The sequence below is a fragment of the Dromiciops gliroides genome, chromosome 4, assembly GCF_019393635.1.
Source record: "Dromiciops gliroides isolate mDroGli1 chromosome 4, mDroGli1.pri, whole genome shotgun sequence".
Lineage (NCBI taxonomy): Eukaryota > Metazoa > Chordata > Mammalia > Microbiotheria > Microbiotheriidae > Dromiciops > Dromiciops gliroides.
This window is the reverse complement of record NC_057864.1, coordinates 194463812-194476289: the sequence shown is the minus strand read 5'-3', so window position 1 is coordinate 194476289 and position 12478 is coordinate 194463812. Positions and strand designations below refer to the sequence as shown.

General features: G+C 38.3%; 1 protein-coding gene across 1 annotated transcript in view; it reads left to right on the top strand.

The window, feature by feature from the left end:
* The window catches only part of MARCHF10 (membrane associated ring-CH-type finger 10), a 194675-nt gene that overhangs the window by 85248 nt on the left and 96949 nt on the right, over positions 1 to 12478 (top strand). The window contains 1 exon segment of the mRNA XM_043964422.1: positions 7576 to 7753. Within this exon segment, the coding sequence (XP_043820357.1) occupies positions 7576 to 7753 (178 nt within the window).

Here is a 12478-nt window from a genome sequence, read left to right as displayed (position 1 = left end):
CAGAACATTAATTTACATCCTAATACTTTTGTTCAGGTACAAAAAAGCAGTTGTGTTTTCACCTGTGCAGTAGTCTGAAGAAAACTAAAACTAAAATAATAATAGGATAATGACTTGTCCCAGGACAATTTCTATCTAAAGTTAATCAAGTAAGAGAAGAAGAATGTGTCTTCAACACAACCACTACTACCATAATTATGGATCACCAGTATAGGAAACAGTAGAGTATAAAACCACCAAATCTCATATTCTCCAAATTAGATTGAATGAAAAGTTGTCAAAATATAGAGACCTAGTGGAAGGAATTAAAACTATCAGGGCAATGGATGAGGGCAATATCATCCATATTATCCTTTCTTCTACTTTGAGAGCTATCCCAAAGGTGTTTTTGGTGAGACTACAGAAGATGAGTTTGTATCCCAAAACTCTTACTGAATTACGAAAACAAAAAACATTATGGCAAAGTGGATAGAGCTGGCCTCAGCATCAGGAAAGCCTGAGTTCAAGGCCTGCCTCTTGAACATATCGTAAGTGTGTGACCCTGGGCACACTTTACCTCTGAGTGGCCCTATCAGCTCTCTAAGATTATGAATTGAAGGACAATTGTTTATCTACATTGACTCAATTACCTTGGGAACTGAAACAGTAGAACTCTTCCCCTTGAGACCAACATTTTTATTCACTGAACTTCTTCAGCAGAGCTCCCAACCACTGATACTGGCTGGACTCCTCACTTTTTTTTTTTTTTTGCAGGGCAATGAGGGTTAAGTGACTTGCCCAGTGTCACACAGCTAGTAAGTGTCAAGTGTATGAGGCTGAATTTGAACTCGGGTCCTCCTGAATCCAGGGCCAGTGCTTTATCCACTGTGCCACCTAGCTGCTCCTTACTCTTAATCACCCTGAATATCCAATTAATTGTCAAATCTTGGCATTTTTATCTCTGCCAAGCAATCATAGATCTTGTTTCTGTTCACAAAATCACCACTCCAGATTTGGCCTTCATCACTTCTTCACTGGATTGTTGTGTTTGCCTCCTAATTGGTCTCCCTACCTCAAGTACCCCTCCACCTCTCCTCTGTACTGCTACCAGAGTGATTTTCCTAATGGAAATGTCTGACCATGTTACACCCTTCCCCACCCAAGGGTTCCCTATTATTTCTAGGATCAAAAACAAGGTTCTCTATTTTTTGGCATTTAAAACCCTTCACAACGTTGATCCTCCTTCCATTTTCAGTCTTCTTACACATTGCTCCCTCTATGCTGTCCTCAGTCTAGCCATACTAAACCTATTTCATATTTCTCACACATGATGCTCCATCTCCTTTCTCCATGAGGTATTGTTTTCCTTCCACATACCTGTCTCTTGGGGTTCCTCATTTCCTCCAGGACTTGACTCAAGTGCTACCTTCTCCATGAAGCTCTTCCTGGCTTCCCAAGCTTTTCCTTTCCTTCCTTGCCTTTCCCACCATGGTTTCCTTATATTTGATTTGTATGTGCCATATATGTGTGTGTGTGTGTGTGTGTGTGTGTGTGTGTGTATTGTATGTGTGTTGTATATGTTGTCTCCCTCATTTTAATGTAAGCATCTTGAGGAAAGGAACCATTTTACTCATTTTTATATTCCCATAATTTAGCAGGTTCTTAGTTGATTGCTTGGTTCATAGAGGGAATTTCCTCTCCAGGAATATCTTATACCAGTGAAATCATAAGTGCCTGCATCATCTTGTGTTATTCACTCATCTCTTCAAGTAGACAGTAAGCTTCTAAGAGCATGGCCATGGTGAATACTTCTTCTGTATACTACATCATATTTAAGAACAGTTCTGAGCATAAAATTAGAGTCGGTACTCAAAATTTTATTAACATACATTTTCCTTCCTTTCACAGTATTTGTATCTTTTGCCATTTTGCCATTTGCCTGTGATGCCACAGGAGATGTGACTTTCTACTGTCTTCTGCATATTGCTAGCAAATTGTGGGGTTGTAGGAAATACCAAATGAAAAAAATCAATATAGAACATATTGACTCATTTTGAGCTGTGATGTGTTGCAAACAACAATTTCCTCTACCTCTAATGTTCTATTTACTAAGGTAATTTTAGGACTTTCCCAGAAAATTCCCAATAGGGAACAAGAAAAATGCATTTCTGTAGCAGGTGGAGATGTTTTAGATGCATCAGGCTTGGATTTTGTAAGACAGTATTGGTTTACTCAAAGGAATACTAATGTAATGAAACCAAGTAAACCTTACTCCCACACCATGTGATATTACAAGTTGTGAAAAATGTAAGAGGTGAGTAGAAATTATATGTAGTATCCCTCTTGGGTTCACTCTCTCAATCCCCACTCACATTGTCAGGTTGAGTCTCTAGGGTTAACTGACTACTTTCCTTAGAGTTCTATAATCTGATAATAATGAGGAGTTGCAGGGTTTCTAATATTGTATTTTACAAGCTCTCATTTGATGTTCTCCCTCAATATCAATCTACTTAGTTGATATCAGTTAACTTTTATAAGAGGGTATTTACTGACAAGATACATTAAGGACATAAATACAAATGCATCTCTCCAAACTGGGTGGAGTAGAAATACTTACTGTCTTTGCTATGTAAGAAAATATGGCTACCTTGATGATGTCATTCAGTATAAGGATTCTGAGGATGCGGTTTATATATGGCTGGTTGATTTGAACACACAGAACAAGTATAGGATTTGTGTGGGCAATTAGTCATTCAACCTCTGCCAATGAAATACAAACTCCTCTAGCATTTAGCCACTCTTTCTTTACTCCTTATCTCTCCTCCCACCACACTGGGGTCTAATTCTCAGACTATCTACCATTTGGCATCTTCCCTGAAATCCCTTCACCTCAGACTCCAACCTATTGTTGGAATGCTCAATTCTTTTATTTTCCCAACTATTCCCTTCCTCCCTTCCCCTTCCCTCCCCTCTCCTCTCCTCTGCTTTCATCTTTTTCCTCTCTCTCTTCCTCCTCCTCCACTTTTGTCTTTGTATCTCCATAGTTTAGCTGAGTCAAGTGGGTTATTCCTCAGAGTTATGTCAAGCAGGTCACTTTTCAAAGCTGACCTCACCAAAATCAGCCCCAGTGATCTCTGCTGTTGATTTTGGTTGCTGGGGAGATTTCTGGTGACTCTAATTACTCTTCAAAATTCATGAGGTTATAACCTGGTCCATTCCATCTCTGGATATTCATTCACTGAAGATCAGACAAGAAGAAACACAACAGAAACAGAGGCAAGATGCATTCAGGGATGCATGTTGACTAGATGGGAGATAAGAAAGCCTTCTCATCTATCCACCTTCTGGTGGCTCAGAGCTATACTTTACACTTGAAAAGCCATCAAGGCAGAAATCAAGTGGTTGTCCTCTTGCACCTTTTTCACACCCAGTCAACTCAGTTTCTACTTAGTCATTATTCCTTCCAGCTCCTTGACCAATAGACTCTGTCACTAAATACCAGCCTTTCCATCACTCATGGTTAAGATTCCACATGTAGGATTGGAAACAGGCAGAATATATTGAACATGCTTTGTATAACCCACCAGGAAGGGTAGTTCCAAGCATGCTCCAAGCAAGCAAGGACAGGGCTATCACCCTTTATATATAAATTAGCAGCAAAAATACTATACTCTCCCACCCAAAAAATAATTAAGCAGATTACATTATTGTTTCTCCTAATAGAAATTTCCTAGTGGTTCCCAGTGGCCAGAAGAGGATTAAAATTGGATTTTGGTGAGACAGCATTGGAGACAGGGTATGGGTAGAATTTAAATGAAAACACAGTTTAAATGATTAGACTAAGAACACTCAGAAAGTCAAAGAGAAAGAGGAATCTAGTAATATATTTATGGAGATTATGGTTTTTGCATGATTTATAGAAGCAAATAAAAAGAATACATATACCTAGTCAATTCTTGAATTTCAAAATTGGGAACCATCACCTGGTGATAATCTCCAATGTTGGAAATCACAACTTCTGCAATTTAATTGTCCTAAAAAAAATCACTCATGCTACTTATATGGTACAGGGGGAAATTGGAATTACAGATAAAACACCTGGTTTGTTATTATGGTCAACCCTACCTCCTTCTATTTTGCTGATGTTTCATCCACAACTTCCGGGGCAAGCAAAGAATTGTAGAGGTTGTAAGAGTTGACCCATTGTTATAAATGTAAATTCCTTCTCAGCTCCCCATAAGGCTTTGCCTCTTCCTAGAGTAAGAGAATATGAACAGTTTTAACCACACACTGCCACTCACTTTTTTTTTTTTTTTTAGTGAGGCAATTGGGGTTAAGTGACTTGCCCAGGGTCACACAGCTAGTAAGTGTTAAGTGTCTGAGTCTGGATTTGAACTCAGGTACTCCTGACTCCAGGGCCAGTGCTCTATCCACTGCACCATCTAGCTGCCCCTCACTCACTTTTTCTTAAACACATTTTCTTCCCTTTCAGAGGATTTGAATCTCTCTTGCTATTTTGCACAATTTTGTTATTTGGACAACTTAAGGACAGTTGTGGAAGGAAGCAAATCCTATACCCACTTGTGGCAGCACAGAGTGGTTGAAAGAAGCCTATCTATGGAGTAAGAGACCTAGGTTTGAAGCACAGATCTTCCACTTAACAGCTATGTGACTTCATCTCCCTTAACCTCAGTTTTTGCATAGCTCATCTATAAAGAGGCAATAATAATATTTACACTTACCTCCTGTTTTTTTTAAGTATTTTGCCAAGTTCCATAAATAAGTAGGGATTATTATTACTAATCCAACATTGTACCTCTGACAAAAAACATATTGTAAAATGGAAGAGTTCTTGGTTCTGAGTCAGAACTGGATTGTAGTTCCATATCTTCGTTGTACTTACTACTTGTGTGACCTTAAGCAAGTCAATTTTCTTCCCTGGAATCCAATTTCTTCATCTGTAAAACAAGGGGATTTAAACTGGATAATTCCCCAGGTTCCTTCCAGCACTAAAATTCTGTGAACATCTGGATCAAGACAAAAACACAATCTGCTTGTAGTCTTAAGCATGACACAAAACCTTAGATGCATGGTTTCTTTATTTTTTCTGTCGAGTGTGGGATAACATCCCATATTCTGAAACTTGAACCTATGTAATATTATTATTTATTGATACTTCAGAATAATTTTCAAGATAGAAGAGATTTGAAATTTCAGAAGCTAAAGTGAGTGAAACACAGATACATCATTTGGGGGGAGACTTGTTACAGGGGAAAAGGAGTCAGAAGACCTGGGTTCAAATCCCGGCATTGCCACTTCATACCTGTGTGACATTAAATAAGTCACTTAGTGTCTCTGGGTCTTAGTTTCCTCATATGTAAAATGAAAGGGATTAGATTAGATGGTAAGAGGCAGGGGTGGGGGTGGGAAGAGTGGGTGTTTCCATAACAACATGAGGGAGCAGGTTAAAAGAGTCTGAGATACAGAGAGAGAACTGAGGGATTGAAAATGTGGAGCACAGACTGAGTTACTTGTCCTCCTAGCTCCCATAGCCCCAAGCTGCCTTTGTACTTCTGAACCCTAAGGACTACAAAGCCTTTCCCCCCACCCTGAAGCTGCATCATCCATATGTCTTGTCTCCCTCAGTTAAAATGTAAGCTCCCTGACAGCAGAGACTGCTGTCTTTTCTATTTGTATCCTTACCACTTAGCTCAGTATTTGGCACACAGTATGCACTCAATAAATACTTTTCTTCATTCTTTCAATGTGTAACTGAGTCTTTGTCATAAAATAAGTTTCTAAGGTTTTACCTCTAAAAAAACTTTTCTGTGAGATTCTTGCATAAATGGAAATATTTTAAAAATTATTATTAACTTAACAATAATTTGACAAATATGAACATTTAAGTAAATCAAGAATAGAAGATTAAATGCAAAACTGAAATTCCATTACATACCATTTATTGTCTTAAAACATACATATTAAATGTAATATAATAGTAACAAAATTGCCCTGTTTGCCTCAATAGGAATGTTTTTTAAACATGCTGCTAGAACAGAACAGTAGAGAAAATAGTCTTCAGGGTATTCAAAGCAGAGGTTAGGGGGAAGCAGAAGGAAGACCACCCACAAGAGAAGGAGCTTGGGAAATAGAAAGATAATGCCTTTGATGTTCCAAATCTGGTGGCTGGAGCTAAATCATCTGTGATTATCCACTGGGAGAGAAAGCAGTGTCATTCTAAATTTGAGTGCCCAGATCTTGCTTGCCCCATCCTTGTTCCCACTCTAGTGTAAGTCTGGCAAATATGGTGTTGCTAACTCAAGCCCAGGGCTTTAAACAGTTGGGCTATGCCTAAAATAAGTCATCTTGTGCGTAAGTAAAGATGCTAATAGTTCTATACTGCAGCCCATAAAAAATGTTTCTGATTATCATTTACATCCGATTTATCACTTCCCTGATATTGGTAAGTATGGAAATGCCCAAAATGGAATATCCTTGCAGATTTTTGAATGGATCTACATGACTATGTTAGGAACTTCTGTTACCATAGAAACCATGGTTTAAAATTTTCAATCCTCTTCTTACCATCTCCACCACCTAGACTGCTGTATAGATCATTAAGGTAAAGAAAAATTTCTCCCCAATTAAAATTGTAAGAATATTAGTTGAAATAGCTGAAAATACTAGAAGCAGCTCTATCCCTAGAAACAGTTCTAACATTTATTGAGTATATGTTCCAAAGATGATATCTAAATAATACAGTTGGAATTCTAGCAAGAAAGAGTTAGCTGGAGGAAGCGTCTATTTTTTTTCCCTTTGTTCTCTCCAGGGTTCCTAGTATAGCACTGTGCATATAATGTTTTATCAACAAATACTTATTGAATTTTAAAATGGACTGTTTTCTGCATGAGATCAAGCCATTCCACAATTATTCATTTAAAAGTACCAGTTGCCGGGGCAGCTAGATGGCACAGTGGATAGAGTACCGGCCCTGGAGTCAGGAGTACCTGAGTTCAAATCCGGCCTCAGACACTTAACACTTACTAGCTGTGTGACCCTGGGCAAGTCACTTAACCCCTATTGCCTCACTAAAAAAAAAAAAAAAAAACCCAAACAAATAAAAGTACCAGTTGCCTACCAATCTTGCTTTCATATTTACTTCTTTGTTTTCTGTATAAATGTTTAGACCTAGAATTTAGAGTGAGAGGAAACTTTAGAAATCATGTAGTCCAGTTTAATTTTACAGATGAGGAAACTGAGGCCCAGAGAAGTTATTGACTTGCCTATAGATATACGTAGAGCTAAAGAGCCAGCTTCTCCAACTCTAAATCCAATGTTCTTTCCCCTAAACTATATTGCTTCTTTCACAGATTGGAATTTTTCCCCTATAATTTTATAAAATATGCTTTCCAAAATTTCTGTTATTTTTGACTCACAGCCTAGCGAATAAAATTCTAAATTATGCAATTAATTTTCTTAATATGGAAATGTGCTCCCCTGTTATCACTAGAACATTTGCTGGATTTGCCACTTCTTTGGCTACGTCTAGTAAAAGTGGCATGTTATATCAATGATATATATCTTTTACTTTTCTAGAACTCAGTTGAAGAGGATTTGGGACCTGAACAAAGGTTAACAAACAAGGCTTCTATAACAAAATCTGAATCAAAGCTTCCAGCCATAGACCAAACATCAGTCAAGCAGAAACAGAAAGTTACCACATGTTCAAAGAAACCCGAGAAAAACGTGGGTGGCCCCAGCAAACCATCTCCACGTGAGTTGTTCTGAGATTCATAGAATTATAATGCCAATGGCAGTGAAAATAGTGGCTTTGGTTAAACCAGGAACTCTCCAAGTGGCTGATTCCAAGACAGTATTCTATTTAAGGTGCAGTTATTGCACATAAATGACAAATATAAGAGTTTAGTACAGGGGTGGAGGACTATGGTATATGTTATTGGATTTAGGAGCCTGAATCCTCTACCTTAGCTGCCTACACTACCAACATTTTCTACAGATTTGCTTTGATTGTGGAGACCTAGCCAACAATGTCAGATATTGTCAGCTGCTGACTTTTCATCTCCATTACCCTTCTTTGGGGTTAAAGGCTCTTGACCCTGGACGTAGGGTTTTATGCCTTACCCAGAGCATCAAGAGAAAGCATCTGAAGGGTGTAATTTATAGCCAAGTGAAGAGAGTAATAAAGTCCTTTCGTCTTCCCTTGGGGGGAAAAGAGACCTTTTACTTTTGTGTAACTTAGTAGATCATTTACTCTTCATAAGTATCTTTGAAACCTGAAGAGCTCCCTGCTCAAGGCAGGAGGGATTTAACATATCCAGAAAGGAGATGAACTTCACTGAGAGTTTGAAGAATTCCTTTGGCTTCTCCTAGTCAAAGCAGCCTCTGTAGCACTGGCCAAATTTCTCTGGAAACCAACATTGGAGATGAAAGTTGTTGAGTTTTTGAGTTGGGTCTGCATTTTCATCTGTGGCATGAATAGAAGGGGTGCTCTGGCAACTTCATAAATAGTGTGTCATTCATTTAAGTCCCAATCAAAAACTCTTTTTAATCTCTCAAAGCATCTATTATGCAACCCTTTAACAATTTCCTTTTTAAAATAGATTTTAAAGATAGCTTCTGTTTTTATATCTCCTAGATTTCCAAGACATTCCTCCTTATTTTCTGCATAACTACAGAATTTAGACCTAGAAGAGACTTTAGAAATCAAGTAGTCCAATTTAATTTTACAGATGAGGAAACTGAGGCCCAGAGAGGTTATGTGACTTGCTTACAGATATAAAGATAGAGTTTCAGAGCCAAATCCAGTGTTCTTTCCATAACACTGTTTTTTCTTTCCCTTCCACTTCCTTCCCCATCCCAATCCCAAAGACCCATCCCTTGTAACAAAGAATTTCTTTAAGAATATTTTTAGGGGGCAGCTAGGTGGCACAGTGGATAAAGCACCAGCCCTGTATTCAGGAGGACCTGAGTTCAAATCTGGCCTCAGACACTTGAAACTTACTAGCTGTATGACCCTGGGCAAGTCACTTAACCCTCATTGCCTTGCAAAAAAAATTAAAATTTTTAAAAATTAAAAAAGAATATTTTTTTAAATCAGCAAAATCAATACATAAAAAAACACCCACAATCTGAGAACATGGCAATTTTCACTCAGAGTAAGCACATATTACATTGCTTTAATGAAGCCAAAATACAATTGATTTTGGAAATGAGAGACTAGGACAAAAATACTTCCCATTAAAAGTGACCAGGGAAGTAGCTTTTATTCTGAAACATTTAAACTGAGTCCCATCTTTGTTCATCAGGGGAGAAATAAGGAGCAGTCCTACCACCATAATTATGGTGACCTAACATTAAGACTTTCAGTAGGGATTAGTTGCTCTACCTCAGCCATTCTACCTGGAAATATAAGCAGAGAATATTAAATAAAGAAAAGGACTTCATTTTTTGTTAAAATATGAAAAAGACTAAGTATTACATTGAGGAACTTATTTTTAATGCTAAACATTTTAAGCAATAAGATTTCATAGCTACAAGGAACCTTAGATATGATCTGGTCTAACTACCTCATTGTACAAACAAGGAAACCAAGACCCAGAGAGCTTAGGCTACATGGCCAAGGTCACACAATTTAGTTACTGGATGAACCAGGATTAGAATAAAACCCCAAATCTCAAAAATCTCATTTCAGTGCACTGTCTTTTCACTTCTTTAATAGACTGCATTCACTCAAGATTATTTTTTAGTATTCTAACTGATATTCTATATGTGTTTACGCAACGTGAACAAGTGTCTTTGGGTATTCTAAAGAGACAAAAAAAAAATTTAAAGGGCTGTTATTTTGTCCGTGTAATTGCAGTTAATTCCATGTGTAGTCTACAAGATTTTGTAAAGATTTTCACCTAATGTGAGTATAATATGCAGTATGATGCCCTGGAATTAGTTTGCTCCATGATAGCAACTTTCAGCTCCATCTCCATATGGAAGTAGTGCCGTGTATCCCTCATGCTAAGTAATCCTATGTACAGATTTTAGAATTTAGCATTGACAAAGAAGGAAACTAATTTGTCTTAGTTTATACAAAACACCAAATGTAAGGATTTTTAAGGACAGTTTATCATGTTAGACAGCCTACCACCACCTCAGCTAAAATATGTTTTTCATAGTCCATTTCTGTTAGAAGTTGTAAAACTTCAGAAAAAAGTAGAGGAAGAGATTAGGGTTCTGGGAGCAGTTAAGGCATCCCTAAGTGTGGGGGTAGGGTTGGGGGGAAATTCCTATGGCTCAGGGGTGTAAGGGTGGAGAGTGCAGGGAAGTGCAAGAGAAGTTATACACTGACAGAGGCCCTGCAACAGGGGAGGTGTGGAAAGATCTGAAAAAGTGAACTGCTGAGTGGAAGTGACAATATCCAGCCTACAGTACTGGGTCCTTGTTCTCTTACACTGTCATGAAGCCAGCCTCCTTTTAATACCTTTCTTACCAAAAGTTTTCAAACTAGTCTGCTGAGAGATAATTTTTCTTCCCATGGATGTGACTCTCAAGTTTTGTGAAGAAAATCAATAGGAAAGTAGGATTTGCTTTACAAAAATTTACATCTATGTTTACTAGAGCATTTATTTTACAAAGTTCGAAATACCTCTTCGCTTACCTGATATAGAACTTCCAAAAGTCCATCTTTTCTAGTCATGTAATAGACTCAGTTTGACTGGAACAGTTTTGTAAAACGAGAGACAGCTACAGTAGGAATTTTTAAAGTAACAATCTTTGTTCTTCTCTTGTAACTGGTGCTTAGCATCAGCTTTAGAAATCACACAGTGGGTGAACAAGACCAGACTGCTTCACCAAATCATACATTGAATCTGCGAATCTTACAGCCAGAGAGGGCATTAAAGATCACTTATCTCACTGTCCTCATTCTGCAAATTTATCTGCAATGTCCAAATTCTGCAAAGGCCCAGAGAGGTAAAGCAAATTGCTCAGGGTCCCACAGTTAGTAGCAGTCAGGAATAGAGTTCCTTGTTCAATTCTCTTCCTATCACATCAAACAACCTTCCTACAGCAGCTGAATCCAGTATACTATTGTTCTCCTTGATGATAAATTCCCTCCAAGGTGAAGGCATTCATATGCTCAAATCCATTAATTTCCCTTGTTTAGCCATTCCCTATGATTTCTTTAATTAGCCATAGCTGAGAAATGTGATGGTGATTTAAGCTACATCTGCTCAGACATTGTAAAGTTGTGACAATTGAGATAATTCAAGTAAACACCTTGCTGTTAAAAGATGGGGAAGATAGAGGCTTGACTTTTTTCATCGAGCTGTGCCACAACATTGAAATTTACCAGATAATTATCCAATTCTTTTCTTCACTTTATCTTTGCGAACAAAATTCTAGAGCGAAATCTGGATAAAACTAGCACTTTAAGCCTTTGGATATACCCTTCCCCTACAGGAATGACAACGGCTGTAAATCCATCCATTGGTCAGGCAACAAACATTTATTAAGGATTTATTGTGTACCGGGTATTGTAATAAGCACTAGAGATCTAAATAAAAGCAAAAACAGCTCCTTCCTTCAAGGAGCTTATATTCAACATGTACATAAATAGGTTCATTTAAGATACAGAGAATATGGAAGCTGTCTTAGAGGTGAATGATGATAAGAGTGAAAAGGCACAGCCCATGGAGATGGTGTTTTGTGTTTGAGGAACGAGCTGACCAGTAGGACTGCTCATGGATTATGTGCAGGGGAGTACTATGTAAGTATACTGGAGAAGTAGGAAGAGGTCATAATCAGCTTTAAAATGCCAACCATGGGGGTGGCTAGGTGGCGCAGTGGATAAAGCACCAGCCGTGGATTCAGGAGTACCTGAGTTCAAATCTGGCCTCAGACACTTGGCACTTACTAGCTGTGTGACCCTGGGCAAGTCACTTAACCCCCATTGCCCCGCAAAAAAAAAATTAATTAAATTAAATTAAATGCCAACCAAGAAGGGTTTATATTCAGGAGCAGAGGTAGTAAAAGCGGGGCTTTCAGTTAGAAGGAGTGGTCACTACAGTGAAGCAGGGGTCGCTACAGTGAAAGAGGGAAGGTAGTGAAAGATGTGAGAGAAGGAGAAAGTGCAAGCAACAAGATAGAGAGCAAGGTGTGGCTGTAGGCCACAGAGGCAGCACAGCGGCCAGTATACCCTCAGGTGAGAGAGATGGCCCTGCAGGAGAGAAAGTTTAAAACACAGCCAGGTTGTATTTTTCTTTGTATTTAATTCTAAATTTGTTTCATATAAATAAACCCTGCTTTGTTTATTTAAAAGAAAGGCTTTTGCTTATCAGTCTGGGAGGCAGTGGGGGATTTTTTAAACAGCCCTTGCAGACTGGCTTAGGAAGCTAATAGCCAGCTATAGCTTTACCAGCTAAAAACAGGCAGATAGCCAGCCAGGAGTTCACAGATTTAGGCCCACCAGTTAAAATAATTTTTACAT